At 47.4% G+C, this 20,698-nt stretch overlaps 1 protein-coding gene across 5 annotated transcripts; it reads left to right on the forward strand.

Annotated features, from left to right (window-relative positions):
• Positions 1-2,242: 2,242 nt before the first annotated feature.
• Positions 2,243-20,365, forward strand: TSPAN33 (tetraspanin 33). 5 transcript variants are annotated; one of them, XM_068549421.1, is made up of 9 exons: positions 2,243-2,378; positions 12,424-12,506; positions 14,505-14,704; positions 15,365-15,492; positions 15,812-15,886; positions 17,001-17,096; positions 18,417-18,545; positions 18,946-19,107; positions 19,317-20,365. In XM_068549421.1, exons 3-9 carry the CDS (start codon positions 14,656-14,658, stop codon positions 19,416-19,418), a joined length of 741 nt encoding a protein of 246 aa, XP_068405522.1. In that variant the 5' UTR covers positions 2,243-2,378; positions 12,424-12,506; positions 14,505-14,655; the 3' UTR covers positions 19,419-20,365. The 5 variants fall into 5 exon arrangements, with proteins under 5 accessions (XP_068405522.1, XP_068405524.1, XP_068405523.1 ...); XM_068549423.1 differs by having other exon boundaries at positions 14,577-14,704; XM_068549422.1 differs by having other exon boundaries at positions 14,647-14,704.
• The last annotated feature ends 333 nt before the right edge of the window (positions 20,366-20,698 follow it).

Raw genomic sequence — 20,698 nt, forward strand, 5'->3', positions numbered from 1 at the left:
AAATGGCTTCTGCCCACAACACCACCTTCATAGTAAAACTGATTTCCAAGTGGTCACCTTGACCTGTTAATGGCCAATCTTCCAGTAACCTGGCCTTGACTCACTTTTTTGACCCCTACCCCTGGTGCTCCCATCACCCCTATACCCCACCATAGTCTAGCCTTAGAGATTCTATCTTCCCTGTGGCTTCACTTCTATCCTTTCCCATGAGTTCTGTCCATTACCCCTAAATCAGATCCTAATTTCTGATTATCTAGACTATTAACAGTGATCTTCTAACAAACCTTCCTCTCTGCAGTTTCTTTCTCACTTTAACTGAAAAAAAAAAAAGAAAGAAAAAAAAAAAAGCAGGTCTTACATTATTCCCCCTTCCAAACACTTATTCCCAAATCAATTAAACACTAACTCCCCAATCTGATATTCAAGTATTTCCAAGATTTTAACTCAGTTCAGCATGAATGGGCATCAGTCAACGTAAACTTCCACTGCTATACTCAGCATACCCTATGCTCCAGCCAAACCAGTCTGCTTATTTTTCACTAAACACACAGTGTGCTTTTGCATCTCCAGGCTCTGGTTCACCTATTGTCCACCTGGACTACCCTTCCCCTCCATCTCTGCTATTCTAAATCTTATCCTCCCCTAATTTCACTTACCATGATATCTTTACTAACTCTCCACCAAATGTGTTATAGTTATTTGTGCAGTTATCATACTTCCTGACTGCACTGTAAATTCTGTTCAAATGATATACTGCTTTGAGTGAGCCCTTCTAGGTGCCAATCTGTGCTAAGTGACTTGCATGCATTATCTCATTTAATCCTCACATCAGTGTTGTTAGGCTAGCACCCTCCACATTTAACATTAAAGAAAATGAGGCTCAAGGAGATTAGGTAATTTGACCAAGTCATGCAGCTGATGAGGTTGAAATCATTGTTTTAGTCCGTTCGGGCTATAACAAAAATGCCATAAACCTAGTAGCTAACAACAGAAATGTATTTCTCAACAGTTCTGAAGGCTGGGAAGTCGAAGATCAAGGCACCCACAGATTTAGTGTCTGGTGAGAACCCACTTCCTGGTTCATAGGCAGCTGTCTTTTCACTGTGTCTTCACAGGGCAGGCAGGGTGAGGGAGCTCTCTGGGGTCTCTTTTATAGGGGTACTAATGCCATTCATAAAGGCTCCATTCTTATGACTTAGGCGTCTCCCAAAGGCTCCATCACCTAGGGGTTTAGGATTTCAACATATGAATTTGGGGAGAGAACCGATTCAAACATTCAGCCTACAGCATTCATGTTTGTGTCACGTAGGCAGCACAGTGTCCATCACCCGCACTGCTCTCGACCTGTGTGGGTCGGATAAGCGTGTTAAAAACTCTGTCTTCATGTAGATCAAGACAAATAGGGAGGTGGGGACTGAAACAGTAATGAATTAGGATGGCAGGATTCTTGGTGATGTTTCCAAATTTCCAATATTGGGTTATAGTGGTTTTGAAATAAGCATTTAAAATAAATAGTTGCTAAACAGGATTGCAGCTACTCAAATATTCTCAATTGTTATGTGTAGGTTAGTTTTGCCTCTCTGATTTTATTGTCATTCCCCCCCCCCCCACACACACACCCAGGGATATGTCTATTCTCTTGCATTCCCACAGCTTTCAGCGCATTGCTCAACATACAGAGTACGTACTTGTTGACCTTAATGTATGTGTGTTTACATACGTGCACAGCAACTGGGTAGAGGACGTGGGTGCGTGATGCAGTGTGCATTCCTCCTCATCCTTTTTCCCTTGAGTAGCTGCAGCCTGGATGCTTTCCTTCTCGGGGGAGGAGGTAGAACCGCTGACCCTTTAACAAGTTGTGCCTCACAGAACAGGTGTCTCCCCCGCCTCTTGGAAAAGAGGGACGGTTGGATACTTAGTGACATCAGAGACCGACTAATGAGAAATCAGGCTTCGGCAGACGAGCCAATGGAGGTCGAGGGCGGGCCCGGTTTCCTGGGAGCCCGGCGGGCCGGGCTAGTCCTCCAGCCACAGCGGAGTCTCTGCCGCTCGCGCTGCCCGCGGCAGCTCCCGCGACTCCCGGCGGCGCCAGTAGCGGCGCCGTTCCCCTGCCCGCGCTTCCCCCGGAGGCACGGCGCGGGCACCTCCCGCCGCAGCGCAGTTCCCCCGCCGCTCGGGCTCCGGTCTTAGCACGGCTCATGCCTCCGGGCGCGGAGCGCTCAGGTGGGCCGGCCGCCGCGGGGAGATAGGCCCCCGGGGGCGGCGGCGGCTGGACCATGGCCCGGAGACCCGGGGCGCCGGCCGCCTACGGGGAGGACTTCTCCTTCGTCAGTCCGCTGGTGAAATACCTGCTCTTCTTCTTCAACATGCTCTTCTGGGTGAGGCTTGGGGGTCGTGGGGGCACCTGGGCTGCAGGGCACCCCCTGGAGGGTTGAGTGGGCTGCCCGCGCCGAGGAGAGGTCGTCCCCGGATGCCCGGTTCAAGGCGAACGTGGTGAGCGGCACTGCCGAGTTTTCTGAGAGGAGCGTACTTTGGGGTAATTTATCCTAAGCAGAGACACCACAGTGGCTCCTTGTCTGCAGAGCGTGTTGGGGTGGGGGAGATGCAGGGGATTCAGTGCAGACTTCTGGGTATTCTCCTCTCGGCATCGGATGAGGGTCTGTGTCAGGCCAAAAAGGTGGTTTTGAGCGGGAGGAGCGGGTTTTCCAGACCCACTGATACCTTCATGATTAGGGGATTTTTCAGGCCTGGGGGCTGGGAGGCCCTCCTGGCAAAGAAAAAAGAGGAAGGAGGGAAACCCAAACCTTCTCTCTCCCTTACCTCAGAGAGAATGAGTTAAGGGGCTTTCATCTCTTCCTTTTGCAGGCCTCTGCTGCCCTTCCTCCCTCCAAAGGCTGAGAAAGGACAGGAAGGGCCTCCAGGTGTGGATGTCTTTCCCAGAACTGTCCCAAACTTTGCCCCACCTTTCTCAGGACCAGACTCCATCCCCGGGAGTTTGACAGTCTTCAGCTTCTTTAAATAGACCCTATGTTGGGCTGGAAGTCCAGGGGTCCTTTGAGAATCTTCTGCTTGGGGCTGGAAAAGTAGAAAAAATATTGGACCGGGACTGCCTAGATTCTCATCCCCACTCTGCCATTAATTGTTGACTTGACTAACCTGGGCAATATGTTCACCTCTGTAGGCCTTAGTCTCCTCCTCCATAAAAATCCAGCATGATCAAGGATGCCACAAATACTCTGCTGGAGCTGAGAATGCAGCTGGACCAGATCATGAAATGCTAGCTCAATCCTGTTTCAGGTCTAGAGAGTCTCTGAGCCTCTCTGGGTTTGAGAACATTGGGAGATCCACCCCCTTTCCCCAATTTCTCTTCCAGCACCAACTACACCAGAGCTGCTGCTGTAAGAGCCTGTTATGCTTGCCCACCTCTGCCTGAGACCTACAGTTCAGACTTGCAGGAGGGAGGAGTCTAAAATACGTTTCCTAGGAGAGGGAGCAGACTAGGCAGCTAAGCCAGTTGCTGGAAAGGTTTCACAGGGGCCGTGGTGTGAACAGACACAAAGTACGTAAGTGCTAGCCCGTTGGGAAAAATGAGAGAAATCCCAGAGGGTGGTAATGACAGCTCATTCTCAGCCATTGTGCTGGGGAAAATGAAGTTTGAACTCCTAACAAATTCTCAGTTTTAGAACTGGAAAAAAAATTTGGAAGACATCTTGTCCAGTACTTGCATCTTATATATGAGAAAGCCAAAGCATAGAGATGTTGTTTTATCCTAGGTCCAACAGCTGGTTAGTGAGCTTGATCTGGCGATTTTTTTCTACTGAACCACAGTGCCTCTAGGGGAAGTCCTTGGCCCAGATAGCTGCTACTGTGGCTGGGGTGTTAGCAGTATTAGTAGTTAACTAGTCAACACAAGTTCCATGGTGTAGGTTCTGTTTCAGCTGGAGGTCAGGCAAGAATGGAAGAAAATCTCACACTCTGCCAGGCTGGGGGATGTCCTAAGGGGAACCCCCCCACCTAAAAGCAAGTTCCTGAGAACCCTCTTACATGCTCACTGAGTGTCCCAGGCCAATGCACGCCATCCTCAGAGCCAGCACTAGCATCCCAGGGACCTTAGGTCCTCACTCTAACTTCCTCTATCAACCAAGCCTCTGCTTGCGTCTTCTTTGGAGCCTTTGGCACTTCACCCTTATCTGTGCTCCCCAGCTACAACAGCTGGGTGCATCTGTTACACTTGTGTTCTCAGTAATTTTCCTGGACTTCCCCACTCTACCCCACCGGCCTTTTGCCAGATAAATGACTTTGGGAGGTCGCAGCAAGGGAGAGAGTTTGGCTCCATAGACCCATTTATCTTGGTACAAATGCTTCATTCAAGGTCAGAGGACCTGGCTAACCAAGCTGGCACCATCCCAAATTAGAGGAGAGCCCCTTCTTGGCCCTACTTTAGACTCACAAGAAGTCGTTGGCACTAGAAATGGCACACTGAAGGACAAGAGGCCCAGTTTCTTTCTGGCGCCAACTTACTGTGTGACCCCAAGCCAATATTATCTGTCTCTCTGTCCTTAAGCTTTCTCCTCTAAAGGAGAAATTTTTTTCTGCCTCTGTGAACTATTTAAAGATGAATGCATCACCTTGGGGACTGTTTTCTTCCTTCAAGAGCTGAGGCTAGATCTAAGGATGCATCTTTTTTGTGTCCCAGTATCCCTGGGACATTGACCTTCCCAGGGGACAATACTCTTTTGGCATTAGTGCCACTTCTCCCCCCAGGTCCAGAGCCGCAGAGTTCATTCCACACAAGGCCAGCTGGAGATGAAGAGCTGCTTCCCCAGACCAGGGGTCATTTGTCTTCCCATCCCCCCTTTAGGGACTGGTTAGTGTGGTTTCTTTTTTGCAGGCTTCCACCATCCTAATCGAATTCCCCTCTTCTGCTCAGGAGGCACCTGAGTGCCATGGCTGGGACTGTCAGCCCACTCCTTTTCCAGACAGAGTGCGTATTCTGGCCAGGTGCCGGGGAGCTGTGTATGGGTGGTGTTTGTGTCTGGGCCTGGATCCCTTGGGATGGTAGCCAGCATTGTCTGGGCTCATACTCAGTGGTGGCAGTGGCTATCCCTGCTGCTTCTCTAGGAGCCCTGATCCTTGGGGCATTTGGTGTCTGACTCAGAAAGCTCCTGGCTCCTTTGGGACCAGGACCTAGTCCACCTGTTCATGTTTCAAATCTCACTTCCCCTTTTGCCCAGGAGTTCTGATTTTCTCCCCAGAATTGTGCTTCTGGGTTACTGATTGTTAGGATCCCATGGCTTGGAGAGTTGCCTCAAGATCACAGAAGTTGTATTTTAGTCTTTCAGTTAAGAAGTAGCTGACTTTCTTTACCTCCCTGTATCGGACAGCTCTGTGCAGAGGGAAGAGAGTGGGCTGGTACATGCTTTATCATCTTGGGCGTATGTTGGCAGGAACATTATCGGTGCTGCCCACAGCAGCCATCTCTTTCCTTGCTGATCCTTTTCCCACCCTGGGCAGCAGTTGGGGTGGCTTTTGAGTCAGGCAAAGCCCAGAAGCTCAGATCTCCTGCCCCTGTGTCTCAGCTGAGGCTTCCTTAGTGGCGATGCCTCAGGGCTCCCATGGCACCTCGTACATATTTCGATTGTCAGATCTTTCTTTACCTGTGCTGCAATTATGTGTTTCTATTTTTCTCCCCCTCTAGACTTCAGGCTCCCGAGAGTAGAGACTGCCTTATTCACTTCTGGATTCTCAGTGCCCAGCTGTGTTTGGCAGAGAGTGGGTACTTATTGAATGTTTATTGAGTGGGGGATGAGAGAGCAGAGCCTACAGGGTGGAGGCATGATGCCCTTCCTCCCTCTCTCATGGACACTAGCATTTCAGGATGCAGCACAACGTTAAGTCCTCCAGCATTCCTGGTTGGAGTATTGTCCTGTGTTCTTTTCTGCAATGGGCCTGGCACCCCTCCCTCAAGCCAGGTCAGAAAAAATGGCAGCCATCCCCTCCAGCATCTCCCTCAGGGCCTAATTACCACACACAGCACACGTGGACCCCCTTCCAGGTCTTCCCTAGGCTGATCCAGGCCTCTGGTGAGGTATCTTCTTCAACAAATTCACTTGCCTGCCTAGGACCGCTGTATTGGAGTCCCCAGGGCACTCAGGATGCCCCAAACCACTTGCAGCACTATCTGTTGTAACCTGGCTCAGAAGCCATGAGGAAATGATCAGGCATCAAGCCTGGCAAAAGCCCCTCCTGAGTGACAGGGTCCCTTATGCCCCCATCCCCCCACCACAACACACACACACACACACACACACACACACACACACACACACACACACACACACACACACACACACACACACACACACCTACTTAAATATGCTAGGAGGCAGAGACCATTTCCTCCCCCATTTTTTCCCTCTTTTCCCTGTAGACTAACCAGGCTGCAATAAATGAATTATAACATTATTATTTTTTTATATATATAAATTTATTTATTTATTTTTGGCTGCATTGGGTCTTTGTTGCTGTGCGCGGGCTTCCTCTAGTTGCAGTGAGCGGGGGCTACTCTTCGTTGCGGTGCGTGGGCTTCTCATTGCGGTGGCTTCTCTTGTTGTGGAGCATGGGCTCTAGGCATGCGGACTTCAGTAGTTGTGGCTCGCGGGCTCAGTAGTTGTGGCTTGCGGGCTCTGGAGCACAGGCTCAGTAGCTGTGGCGCACGGGCTTAGTTGGTCTGTGGCATGTGGGATCTTCCCAGACCAGGGCTCGAACCCGTGTCCCCTGCATTGGCAGGCGGATTCTCAACCACTGCGCCACCAGGGAAGTCCCTATCACATTATTTTTATAAAAACAACAACAACAATACCAAGAATGAAGACAAGAACCACACTCTTTGCTGTCAAGTCACATGCATGCCTTCTTAACTCCCCAGATAGCTCTGTTTGCCTTGTACCAAGTAGAAAATCATAAACTTCAAGCAGCCTTTAAAAAGAATAAAAGAAAAGCATCTCTTAGAGTCTCGATAGCAGGCTGTGTGTCAGGCTGGTAACTCCAGGCTGTGAGTTTGCGTGTTTATACTACTTGGAGCACTTGTGAACTTTCCTTCCTCGTTTATACCCTTGGAAAACCAAAACCAGCCATGGCCTAAGGAAGGAGCTACAGGGTTGGCCCAGACATTGGAGAGGAAAGAGCCCTGTGGACTCCTCTACTCCAGCAGGACAATTCCATCCTATCCAGAGGGAGAAAGCCAAGAGCCAGTTTCACACGGATAGCTCCCACTTCAGAAACCCAGGAACAATGGTGGTGCCAGGATGACCACTGAAGGAGCAGTGTGTGCAGTGAGAGAGGCACTCCTGGGCAGTGGGAGAGGAGGCCCTACTTGAGGGCTAGCAGGATGTGATTTCTTTGACATCATCCAGAAATAAGGATAGAAAGGACTGAGAAGCTGGAGGTACAGACCCCTCCCTCCCAATGTCCCTCTGGGAAGGGACAGTGTTTTGATTCCCATGCAGGGAATCACTCTACTCTCAGCTGTCCCCCACCGCCGCCTGCAAAAGAAGAGGGAAAAAGATTTATTCCAAAGAAGAGGTGAGGACTCTGAGACACATCCACCCAGTTCATGCAGACTGGACTTTAGAACGTGGAAGGCGGACAGGCCGGGCTTTCTCTCGGTGGCTGGCGGGCCCTGGGTGGTGATGCCCCGTCTGCCCCTTTCAGGCGCCGTTCCAGGGACTTCCCTCTGGGTCCTGCAGGGCCCTCCTGATGCTGTTTTACTTCCCCCTGCCTGAGCCCCGCCCAGTCTGGAGATTACCCGCTGCTCACCCAAGATAACTGCAGGCAGCTCCTTCCCACCTCACATGATGCCTGGAAGTGAATACACATGTCCTGGTAGGAGGCAGAGAGGGAGGCAGCCATGTGACCGAGGTCATAAGGCTCTGGAGCCATGCGGACCTACATTCCAGTCCCTCTTTAGCCACTCACTAACTGAGTGCGTTCTCCCAACATCAGTTCTATAAAGTGGAGATCCTAACACCCTCTTGGGGTTGTGGTCATAGTATACATACAGTGGTTAGTCCGGTGCCTGGCCCTTAGCACTCAACAAATGTAGCTGTTACCTCGTTGTTAGAATTGGCTCCTAGAAGTCACCTGTTGGGGATGGACATGGAGAGCTAGGATGAGTGCTCCTCCTGACGAGTGGCAACTAGGTGGGGATTGAGTCTAGGTAAGGGCCAACCTTGAGCCTGACTTCCTTCAGCCTTAAACACTCTTGCTCACATTCCTACTGTTAGCTAGAGGGAGATGACAATTAATGGCATCTTTATATTTTATAGTTTTCAGAGAAGTTTCATATATATCATAGGAACAGAGACTCCACTGTTGTCTTTAAGGACCTTCCCTAGGTCCACTCCTCAGAGCTTTTCACACCACATTGGTCTTAAGGTACAATCCAGTGAAAATGGATTCCAACAGCTAATTTGCCTGTAATTATCGGCATTTGAGCATTAGAGCCAGGAGAAGAACTCTTGTTCAGGACCTCAACTTGGGGCCCTATAACCACTTACCTCATAGTACTGATGGCCGTGAAGTAGTGTCCTAGGGGCTAGAATAAGGGTTTTCCTCACATCAAATCATAACTGTCTTTTCCTGATTTACAGAAAAAAAGTCAAGATAACGGAAAGGCTTTTCTCCATTTTCTGTTTTCTCCCATCTTCTCTCCAAGACAACAGCTGCTTCTCTGCCACCAAGTGCAAGCAGAAGGCAAAGGGAGGAGGACAAGTAGCAACAAACATTATAGAAAACTAGGAAACTATTTAGAGTATTGCCATATTATTTTATGAGATGCAGAGACATACGTCTAACAGCTGAATCATCTGTTAGTAAAATTGTTCCTTATTTCTATGATAGAAATTAGTATGTCATGCTTCCTCACATGACACATTGAGAAGGATACATTATCTGTGTAATATTCCTGTCAAAAATATGTCGTCTGAATCTAATTGGGAAGAAACAATCTGACATCCAAATTGAGGGGCATTAAGCCAAACAACTGGCCTGGACTTACCAAAAAAAATTTCAGTGTCAAAAGAAAAAATATCAGAACATGTGTTGGCAAGGATATGGAGAAATTGGAACCCCGTACATTGCTGGTGGGAATGTGGAATGGTGCAGCTGCTGTGAAAAAAGTTTGGCAGCTCCTTAAAAAATTAAACATAGAATTACCATATGACCTGGCAGTTCCACTCCTGGGTCTATACCCAAGAGAACTGAAAACAGGTATTCAAACAAAAACTTGTACATGGGGACTTCCCTAGTGGTCCAGTGGTTAAGACTCGGTGCTTTCACTACTGTGGGCCTGGGTTTGATCTCTGGTCGGGGAACTAAGATCCCACAAGCCTTGTGGTGTGGCCCAAAAAAAAAAAAAAAAACTTGGATATTCATAGCAACACTATTCACAATAGCCAAAAGGTAGAAACAACCCAAATGTCCATCAGTGGATGAATGGATAAACAAATTGGGTTCTATCCATACAATGGGATATTATTAGGCCATAAAATGTATTGAAGTACTCTTACATGCTACAACATGGATGAATCTTGAAAACATTATGCTAAGTGAAAGAAGGCAGACACAAAGAGCCACATATTATGTATTCCATTTATAGAAAATGTGCAGAATAGGCAAAACCATAGAGACAGAAAGCAGATGTGTGGTTGCCAGGGGTTGGAGGAGTGGAGGGAATGGGAATGACCATTTAATGGGTACAGGGTTTATATTTGGGGTGATGAAAATGTCCTGGAACCTGATAGTGGTGGTGGTTGCATAGCAGTATGCATGTACTTAAGGCCACTGAACTGTACACTTTAAAATGAGTAATTTTGTGGTATATGTATTTTACCCCGATTTTTTAAAAGTCGGTGTCTTGAAAAACCAAAAACAAAGAAAAGAAAAAAAGCTGTGAGACTGTTCCAGGCTAAAGGAGACTTGATCACTAAATGCATGATCCTTGACTGGATCCTGAACCAGAAAAAAGGGGGAAAAAAAACAGTTATAAAGGACATTATTGTGATAATTGGGGAAAGTTAAATATGACTGTAAATTAGATAGCAGTAGTAGCATATTAAAGCTTCAAAAAGAATCTGATATGTCAAGATCGTATAGTGTACACCAACAGAGCACTGTTAGTGCCTTGTCATCTGAACAGTTTTAAGATCCACTGCCATATGTTTTGGTGTAAGCAGAAATCACCCTGATTAAAGGTTGTAAAATTGCATGCAAGTGAATCCCAGTTTAAGAAAATATGATATTAAAAAGTGTGGATTTACAAGACTAACAAATTGAGGGTGACTATTTTTTAAATAGATTTCATTTTTTAGAACAGTGTTAGTTTTACAGAAACTTTTGAGAAGATGGTACAGCGACTTCCCATATATCCCACATCCAGTGTCTCTTTTTATTAACATCTTACATAAGTATGATACATTTGTTACAATTAATGGCTATCATTAAGGTCCATACTTTATTCAGATTTCCTTAGTTTTTACTTAATGCCCTTTTTGTGTTCCAGGATCCCATCCAGGATATTGAATTTCATTCAGTTGTCATGTCTCCTTAGGTTTTTGTTGGCTGTGGCAGTTTCTCAGAATTTCCTTGTTTTTGATGACTTTGACAGTTTTCAGGAGTACTGGTCAGACATTTTGTAAAATGTCCCTCTATTGGAACTTGCCTGATGTTTTCTCATGGTTATACTGGGGTTATGGGTTTGGGGAAGGAGGAGCACAGAAAGGAAGTGCCATTTTCATCACATAATCTCATATATCAATGACCTCTGTTGATGTTGACCTTGATCACCTGGCTGAGGTAGTCAGGCTTCTCCACTGTAAAGTTAGTCTTTTCCCCCCTTTTCCATACTGTTCTCTTTGGAAGGAAGTTACTATGTGCTGCCCACACTTGGAAGTGGGGAGTTACGTATGCTCCACGTTCTTGACAGTGCAGTACCTCCATAAAATATTTGGGATTCTTCTACATGCGGGATTTGTCTTTTCTCCCCCATTTATTTATTTATTAAGTCATTTATATCAGTATGGATTCATGGGTATTTATTTTATATTTGGGGTAGCAATTCCATACTCTTTTATTTTGATGTCTCTTTGGCATAGCCACACGAATGTGGGGTTTTGTTTTTGTTTTTTGTTTGTTTTTGAGTATTTCCTTACCTTCTGGCACCACAAGATGCTCCAGACTTATCTATTTCCCACCCCAGTCCTAGGATCAGCCATTTCTCCAAGGAGCCCAGGGGATGGCTATTTTCTTTATAAGGTGATTACTCACCTTACATAAGGATAAAGGTACTGGTGCGTGCAAATTATTTTATATAATTTGATTGACGACTCTTCAAGAACATGCCTTTGGCTGGACTCAGTTATTTTAAAAACTGTCTAGCTTTTGAAAGTTTCCAGCGAGGCTTCATTCTAGCCAGAATATGAAAAGCTATTCTAGGAAGAGAAGTGTCTTTATCTCCATTCTCATCATGAAAGGAGATCATTGGTGACATTGTAGGGTGTCATAAGATTTTGTAGCAAAGACTGATATATTGTAGACAGTACCTGAGACTGGAAATGGGGTTTAGTCCAGATATTGCCACTGCACCCATGTGCATTTGGTCAAATATCACTTCCCTCTTTTGGCCTCATCTGTAAAAAAAAAAAAGGTGAGTGGCTGAGTTCATGTCTAAGCTTCTATTCAGCTCTAAAATGCTATGCTGTTAACAGCAGCAGCACTAACTTTGGAATGGCAGCAGCTTTGAGGAATTCAGGGTGGGAGATGTGGGCAGGAATAGAAGTGTGAAAGGGCAAGCTTGACTGCAGGATAAAGAGGCAGATCAATGACAGAAATGCAGAATTTTAGAGTTAGCTAGTGAGTTCCAGGTAAGCAGTATCATTAATGATCATATTCAATATTAATGATAATATTAATGTCTTAATCTTGCTTTTCACATAGCCAGCACCTACTGCTCTAGATCCCTGGCTGAGTGTGCTTTAGGCTTGTGGTTCTCGAACTTGACTGCATGTTGGAATCACCTGGTATGCATTCAGAAACACTGTTGCCTGGGTTCTAGTGCCAGAGATTCTGATATACTGGGTTTGGGGTGCAGCCTAGGCATCAGCAGTTTTTAAGTTCTCCTCCGTGCCCCCCATTCTAATGGCAGCCAAGGTTAAGAAGCACTGCATTAGGCTCTTGCCCCGTCCCAGGTAACGGATGCACCTCCTTAAGGGCAGGGACCACATCTTGCTCATCTTTGCAGTCCTCAGAGTATCTCCTACGTAACAGCTGATGAATTGGATTTGGATAGTGTATGAGTTTCCTATTACTGTAACAAATTGCCACAAACTTAATGGTTTAATATAACACAAATTAGTTTTCTCATAGTTCTGAAGGTCAGAAGTCCAAAACAGGTCTCACTGAGCAAAAATCAAGATGTCAGCAGGAATGGTTCCTTCTGGAGGCTCTAGGTAAGAATCTATTTGCTTGCCTTCTCCAGCTCTTAGAGGCTGTTCACGTTCTTCAGCTTATGGCACACACTCCAAACTCTTGCTTCTGTTGTCATACATATCTCCTCCTCTGACTCTGACCCTCTTGCCTCCCTCTTATAAGGTCCCTTATGATTATATTGGGCCAACTGGGATAATCTCCCCAGTTGCAAGGTCCTTAACTTAATCACATTGGCAAAGCCCCTCTGGCTGTGTAAGGTTACATATTCACAGATTCTGGGAATTAAGAATGGACATCTTTGGGAGGACACTTTTCTACGTACCACAGATAGAGACAGAACAACTGCTATAATTACAAGCCCACCCATGGAATGAAGTTACCCTGTGACACATGGCATCTCTTTACTTTTCCTTTCTTGTTTTAGCTGTGTTAGGATTTAATCAGAGACCGTCTTTGTGGAAAGTTATACACCTTAGTGAAAATTTAACATGTGACAAAACAGTGAGGAGCCTGGGAGCAACAGAAGTAAAGAGCAGATACATATTTTTTAATGATTCAGTAAAGTGATATTCAGAACCGTAATTGGCTGTGGTGAGTTTTAAAGGGCAGACAGAGATGCCCGATCACTCTGGCAAAGGGCTTGTGCTTCCAGGCCTGTGGGGTAACCGGGATCTCCGTTGTGTGGTTTCCTTGCCTCCCACCAACTCCCCCTTGCTCCCTGAGCCTGGCTGTGCTGTGGGACAAGAAGCCAGCTGGCACCTGCAGCCCCTCACACAGCTCTCTCTGCAAGCAGCTCCCTCTCTCCTGGACAAAGAAGGGCCAGCACATCACACATCTGGCCCCGAGTCAGAGGTGGCGTCAAATGATTGGGGACCAAGGAGAAGGGGCTGTGTGTACAAGCCGAGAAGAGTTCTGAAAGGCGCGGTTTTAGACAAGGGTTTCCCATTTCCTGCTGAATGCACCAGCTGGTAGAGTTTCCCAAGGAAAATGTCTCTCTACTGAGGGGCTAGTCTGACCCTATTACCTGCTATAGGTGCTCAATTCCCTTCTCCCACCAAAGCCCCAAGATGGTTTCTTCTCAGCTGGTCTCTGTCTTGCAGGACAGTGGAGTGCAGCCAGCCCTCTCCTTCACCACTGAGTTGGTCAAGTCCCTGCTGCTGAGAACTCCCTCCAGCCAGAGCTTGGCCCCCGCTATTGCCATGGTGACAGCCAGCTGCTTCTTAGCACCAGCCTGGGAACTGGGCACAAAGGAAGGGTGGCTGAAGGATGTGCACACTGGGCCACCCTGCACTCCTGGAGGCATAGGGCGGGGCATAGAGAAGGCCTCTTTAGGGAGCGCTGGTGGTCTCGGATGGGTTTGTTCTCTCAGAGAGAAGCCAGGAAGTTTGAAAGGTCTAAACTTCTCTGTTCCACACTGGAATCAGGGTTTAAAAAGATTCCTTTGCAAGGTAGTTCTGCTATTTTACACCCACGCATTCATGTGCAAGCATTCTTTCACACTGGTTTGTACTTTCATTCTTGCATTTGACACCATATTGACCTCCAAGAGGGTTAGAGACCTGGGAGCATCTACTCAGGCCTGCTTCAGCTTTAAGACCTCCCCTTTGATGTAGCTGGATTCAAATTCAGAACTTCACAGTTTCTATGTGACCCTGGGCAAGTTAATCCTTAGCAATGATAGATAATATTTATTATCAGGCATTGTGTTAAATGCTTTCCATGCATTCTTCTATTTCATTTTCACAGTAATCTTATTAAACGTAGTTGTTTTAAATTACCATCTTCAGATACAGAAACTGAGGCTCAGAGAGTTGTCCAACACAGACCCAGGTTCAACTCACTCCGAAGCTCATGCTTTTAACTGCTATTCTGTTTTAACCTTGCATTGCCTTAATTTCCTCATCTGTAAAATGGGGATAATAGCTGCCTCACAAGATAACCGTGTTGTGAGGATTAAATGAGATAATCTTGGTATAAGCTTTTCATGGAGGTAAAGCACTGACAGATTTTATCAATAGTATCGCCAGGGAGGAAAAAGATGCTCATTTCTGGGTCCAGGAAGAGTCGTCCTCCTCCTACTCTGCTTTAAGGTTACTCACGGCTATCACGGCTCCCTGATTTCCAAAACCTCAGAGTGTGGCTCCTTCCCTGTCTGCACAGGTGATTTCCATGGTGATGGTTGCCGTGGGAGTCTACGCTCGGCTGATGAAGCATGCAGGTGAGCTGTAGGTCCCCGTCCATCTCCCCACGACTCTTCTCTGCCTCTTTCAGCCCTGGCCTTTCAGCTCTCCTTCCCACATAAGCTATGGAGCTATAGAGGGCAGCCACCCTCTAGCCAAATCCTAGAGGCTTACTCCATCAGGCCATCCAAGCCAGTTCACCTGGATTTCCCTGAGCTCCCACGAGTCTTCTGAGATCTGCCTGCATTTTAGGCTTAGGAAGTGTCTAGGGAAGAAGGTAGGCTTCTGGGTGCAAAGAGTAACCAGGGGCTGTAGCCCTTCCTTCGCTCTGTTCCGGAGTAACTCAACCTCCATTCCTATTCCTCTGCACAAAGTCTCCAGGAAACGGAATCTGCAAAGCCAATGAGCCTAATGCCATTCTAATTCTTTTCTGGAGCGAAAGTGGTCCCTCCTCTCTTAAGCCTGGGAATGAAGGCTCTTACTTTTTGTTAGTTTCTCAAATTAAACACCACAAACTCTTCTGGGCCCTTTGTGTTCTCCCCATGGGAGGGCAGTACTGCTTCCTGTAACCTTCCCCCACCCACACTGGAGAATCCCCCACCAGGGGAAGAGGACAGTTTTGGGGGCACCCCACCCCCTCCCTGGTACCCCCCTCAGTCGGCACCAGACTCAGACTGAGAGGCAGCCCCCTCCCCCAGAAGCAGCGCTGGCCTGCCTGGCCGTGGACCCTGCCATCCTGCTGATTGTGGTGGGCGTCCTCATGTTCCTGCTCACCTTCTGCGGCTGCATCGGCTCTCTCCGGGAGAACATCTGCCTCCTGCAGACGGTGAGTGGTCAGGGGCGCCCCCAGAAATGCCCTGGCCGCCTCCTCCACGTGCCTCTCATTCCTGAAACCTTTCAGTTTCCTTTGTCCCTCTCTGCCCCCAAGGCCTGTGCTGTCGACTCCTCACTGTAGAGCTCAGCCCAGATGACCCAGCACAGGGTGACCACCCCCAGGACAGCGTCCCAGAGGCAGCTGCCTTTACTGTGTGTGGGGCACCTAGGAGGAAGTGCCCCGTGGCCCCCCAGTACTCGCCATGGCCCTGGAAAGAACTACTGCCCAGCATGGTAACAGACTGTCTCCCTTTTTCGCCTGTTCCCCACAGTTCTCCCTCTGTCTCACCATCGTGTTCCTGCTACAGCTGGCAGCCGGGGTCCTGGGCTTCGTCTTCTCAGACAAGGTAACACTGGGAGTCACAGGGCCTCCTCAGATGTGAACCAGAGGGAGGAAGGGAAGGTTCCTGCCTGTGCTTAGCCTGACTAATTAACCACAGTGGTCCTTTCCCTGAGAAGCATCGGCCTCTGAAAGATTATCCTTAGGGATGAATGAATGGCCTTTAAAGTTGCCATATTTAAAGAGGATTTCAAGATTGTAAGGTGTTTTCCTCTGACAGTCTGAGAGGCCAACAGGGAAGTAAATTCTATGAACCGAAAGTTAAAATAGTCTGTAAACTTTAATGGCAAATGATTGAGTAAAATTCACTTATCAGGTGGACCACAGACAACGTGAAGAGCCTTTTATTTCTTTTAAAAAGTATTTATTGGGATAAACAAAAGTAAGAAAAGGGGGAAGTAAACAACACTTTGAACAGCTCTTACCATATCTGGAAGTGGTCTGCCATTCAGTGACAGCCCTTTTAATTAAGAACCAGAATTTCTTTCCCAAAGGGCAAATGATTACCAGGGGCAGAGTATAGGACTATGGATAGGAAACTTTGAGAAAAGTAATGAAGCAGGAAGGAAGAGACCATGGTAGAACTATGAATTTGAGAGCCATTGAGTTAATTCAGAATGTCCTAGTCCTTTGGGCTATTAGTAAAATCCTAATATGATACAGATCTGTTTTGAGTCTAAAGAGATGCAATTCTCTTATGTCCACTAGAGGTCAGTGCCTCAGCTCAGTAAGTAGTCCTTTTCTACTAAATACTGCCCCCACCCCCGCCCCCGGACACACACACACACACACACACACACACAACTAGTTTCGCTGCTTTGCATCAGTCAACAAGTATTTTGTGTAATAGTATTCAGAGATAGATAAATATTGGATTATCTTGAAATGTGGCTCTGAGAAGAGGCCAACAGCAGGACCAGCATTTTTCTTGCCCACAGGTACCTGAGGGCCCAGGGATGCACAGCCTTCGGAATTGGCCATCTTCCATCACTAGGACTTGGTTCTCATTTCAAGGCTGACTTAAATAAAGAAGGATGACCACGGTCTATTGCTATTTCTGCAGGGAGGAGCAGGTTAGGGGTTAGTCCTGTGTTCTGATTCCCTCCTCGTGTTTCTGGCAGGCACGGGGGAAAGTGAGTGAGATCATCAATAATGCCATTGTGCACTACCGAGATGACTTGGACCTGCAGAACCTCATTGATTTTGGCCAGAAGAAGGTATGGGCTAAGAGGGGGGGTCATCTAGTGGTCCGGGAAGCTGTGGGCAAAAGTTAATGCCATCCCAAGAGACACCTCACCCTCATCACCTACCAGGTAATGGATTCTGGGAAGGGGTCTGGCAAAAAAAACACACATAGCTTTAGAAGTACTTTTAAGGGCAAAGAACAGTATATATAGTAATCTACCAATTGTGTAAAAAGAGACAGGAAAGAATATGTATTCATGTTTGCAAAAGGAATCTGGAAGGATATGAAGGAAACCATTATAAGTGGTTACTTATAGTGGGAGGGGGAACTGGGCAGATTTTTTAATATTACCAATTCAAAAGTCAGATTTTTTAAATAGTGGTAAAATATACATAATATCAAATTTACCATTTTTAGGTGTACAGATCTGTAGCACTAAGTACATTCACATTGTTGTACAACCATCATCACCGTCCATCTCCAAAACTTTCTTCCCAAACTGAAACTCTGTACCCCATTAAACACTAACTCTCCATTTTCCCCCTCCCCCTAGCTCCTGGCAACCACCGTTCTATGTTCTATCTCTATGAATTTCTGTCTCTATGAATACTGTTATTTGTCCTTTTGCGACTGGCTTGTTTCACTTAGCATGTCTTCAGGATTCATCCATGTTGTGGGATATGCCAAAACTCCTTCCTTTATAAGGCTGAATAATATTCCATCATATGTATATACCACACTTTGTTGATTCATTTATCTTTTGATGCACACTTGGGTCACTTCTACCTTTTGCCTATTGTGAATAATGCTGCTATGAGTCAGAACTTAAATTTGAAACAAAAGTGCTTTTGAGACCAGTGCTGAGTTCCCCTTCGCTTGGTGCAACACTCTTGACTTGGATCCTGTTTGCTTTCATGGTGTAATTATGGGCCCACAATATTGAAGAGTCTCCTCCTGTGCTTTCTGTATATTAAGGCAAATGTTTGTAGCACTGATCCTTTATTTCAGCCAGTATTTTTGGAACATATACTTTTGCCAAGCTCTATGCTATACAGGACTGCAAAACCAGAAACTGCCCTCAAGGAGCTCATAGTTGAGTGTGTAAATCAAAATATATATACAACAAGTTATAACAAGACATATAAAATGATAGAAATTAAGAAGAGGAAACTTCTTCAGGGGAAGGTCACTGAGAAGCTTGAGCTCCAGGTTCCAGGTTGTGTTTGAACACAACGTGAACTTACAAGTGCAAGCTTGCCATAGACTTTTGGTTGCTCTGAGAGCTCCCCTTGTCACCTCAGTGTGGGGATGGGGGTGGTAATTTTAACCCCTGTGGTGGGCTTTGTTGCAGTTCGGCTGCTGTGGAGGGATTTCCTACAAGGACTGGTCCCTGAACATGTACTTCAACTGTTCGGAAGACAACCCCAGCCGTGAGCGCTGCTCTGTGCCTTACTCCTGTTGCTTGCCTACCCCCAACCAGGTGAGCACATATCCCACCTCATTTCCTCCTGCAGTGATCTGAGTTACTTTCTGATTAGGGCAGCTGCTATTGGGAATCTCCATCCCCTGGTTTAGCCAGTCAATTTTGTAGGACAGCTGTCAGATGTTTTTCTTCACTCCAATCTGATGGCTCTGTTATCTTGCACTCCTGTAGCCCGCTTGGGGGTTCAGAAGGCACAGGTCTCTAAGGCAAGGAGAACTGGACTCAGACGTCTCAGGGGAAGGGAAGTCTGCATTTAGCAACTTCCAACGTAGCATCCTCCACATATATTCTCTAACAATTTAGGAGTTTAGGAAGGGTGGGAAGCCCATCAGCTAGGGCCCCAAAGAAAAAGTTATTGGAATGAAAGTCCCACTTGGCTTTTCAACTCTCTCCCCAGGCAGTGATCAACACCATGTGTGGCCAAGGTATGCAGGCCCTTGACTACTTGGAAGCTAGTAAAGTCATCTACACCAATGGCTGTATTGACAGACTGGTCAACTGGATACACAGCAACCTCTTCGTACTTGGTGGTGTGGCACTGGGCCTGGCCATCCCCCAGGTAACTTACCCTGTAAAACTGTGGTCCCACAATTCTGTAAAGACTCCTTTGTTTGGGGGAGGGCACCTGGGGCTCAGCTAGGGTGTCAGGCACTAACGTTGCTGAAGGGTAGGAGATGTGATGGTGCCGACTGCACTGGGAAGATTGAGTCAGAGAAAACAAAGGCATCACTCATTGCTGAGGACCCAATTCCTTCTCACCTTTCCCAGCTTGTGGGAATCCTGCTGTCCATGATCCTCGTGAGTCAGATCAAAGATCAGATCAAACTACAGCTCTACAACCAGCAGCACCGGGCTGACCCATGGTACTGAGACTCCATCCTGCACCTCCTCGTTAGGGCAACAGGCGAGCCTCATCAACCAACGGCAGTGGTTACAGCTCTCAGCACCACATGGAGATTTGGGTTCCATGCCCACAAGCGACGGCCCAGTGGGAAGAAGCAAACTCCAGACGCCAGAAGGCAGGGTACACAGGTGGCTCAAGTCTGGGAAGGATGTGCCTCCTCTCCCCATCCTAGCTCTCAGCATTGTCATTTTGTATTCTTTCTACCCTCCACCATTTGGGTTTCTGCTCTTGTTTTGTCTGAGCAGATGCTTGAGCAACAGCAGTGGCACAGAGTTGTGGGGGCAACAGGCTTTCCACCGAAACACTGCAACTGACAGACCTGCTGGGGCTGCCGCTGAGCTTGCCTCACATACTCGCATTCTGGCTGTTGCCAGCGCGCCCTGCCTGGAGTCCGGTTGGCATGATACCGGCTCCAGAAGGGAAGGGAGTGGAGCAGGCAGTGAGCGTGGGGGTCGGCTGGGGACAGTCGTATGTGCTGGGGAGGAGTGGAAGACCATGTGTTTACTAACTGCTTGTGCTGCCATCCTCCCAGGTAGTCAGAGTGAGCTACATCCTGCTCCTCCCTCATTTCCATGGAAACGTGGCAGCAACTGCAAAGGGTACAACAAGCAGCCAAATTCACCCCGTCTCCCCTCCTTTAAAAAATGTCTGGAACCATGGTCTCTATCTTCTGCAGCCAGCAGAGGTGGGACTGAGCCATACATCCCCTTGAACTCCACCCCTGTATGGCCCTCGCTCTCCAGTAAGTGGGTTTCTTTTTTTTAACCTTGGCAGTGTGCAGAGAACGAGAGGTAACACCCCCCCGCCCCCCATTCCTCTGCACCAGAGCTCAGTATTTCTACAGTGTAAGCAGGGATCTTGCTGGGGCTGGGGGAGCCAGAAATGGCAATAAAAGTTTGTTGACCTGGGCTAACCTGGACTCCATGAATTTTCCATTCTGGCAACTGGGAACGGAGGGGTAGAAGGGCCCGGCCGGTAGGCCCTCCCTCCAAGAGGGGACTGGACACTCTCCTAAACGCTACCGTACTTCCCCGGCCCCACCACTCACCCCAGCTCCCTCTAGCAGATGCACCATTCCCCTCCCACAACCCCGCCCCCTCCAGTCTAAATTCAAGAGATTCCCCATTCGCATTTGGGAACGGCATAATTTTATCCCCAAACCTGACGTTAATTTTTTTTCCTAACTAAAATAATTTGCTACCCAAAACTTTCCGGATGGGTTAGGGAAGGATACGTCTGTAAATCA

Source organism: Eschrichtius robustus, chromosome 8, assembly GCF_028021215.1.
Source record: "Eschrichtius robustus isolate mEscRob2 chromosome 8, mEscRob2.pri, whole genome shotgun sequence".
Classification (NCBI taxonomy): domain Eukaryota; kingdom Metazoa; phylum Chordata; class Mammalia; order Artiodactyla; family Eschrichtiidae; genus Eschrichtius; species Eschrichtius robustus.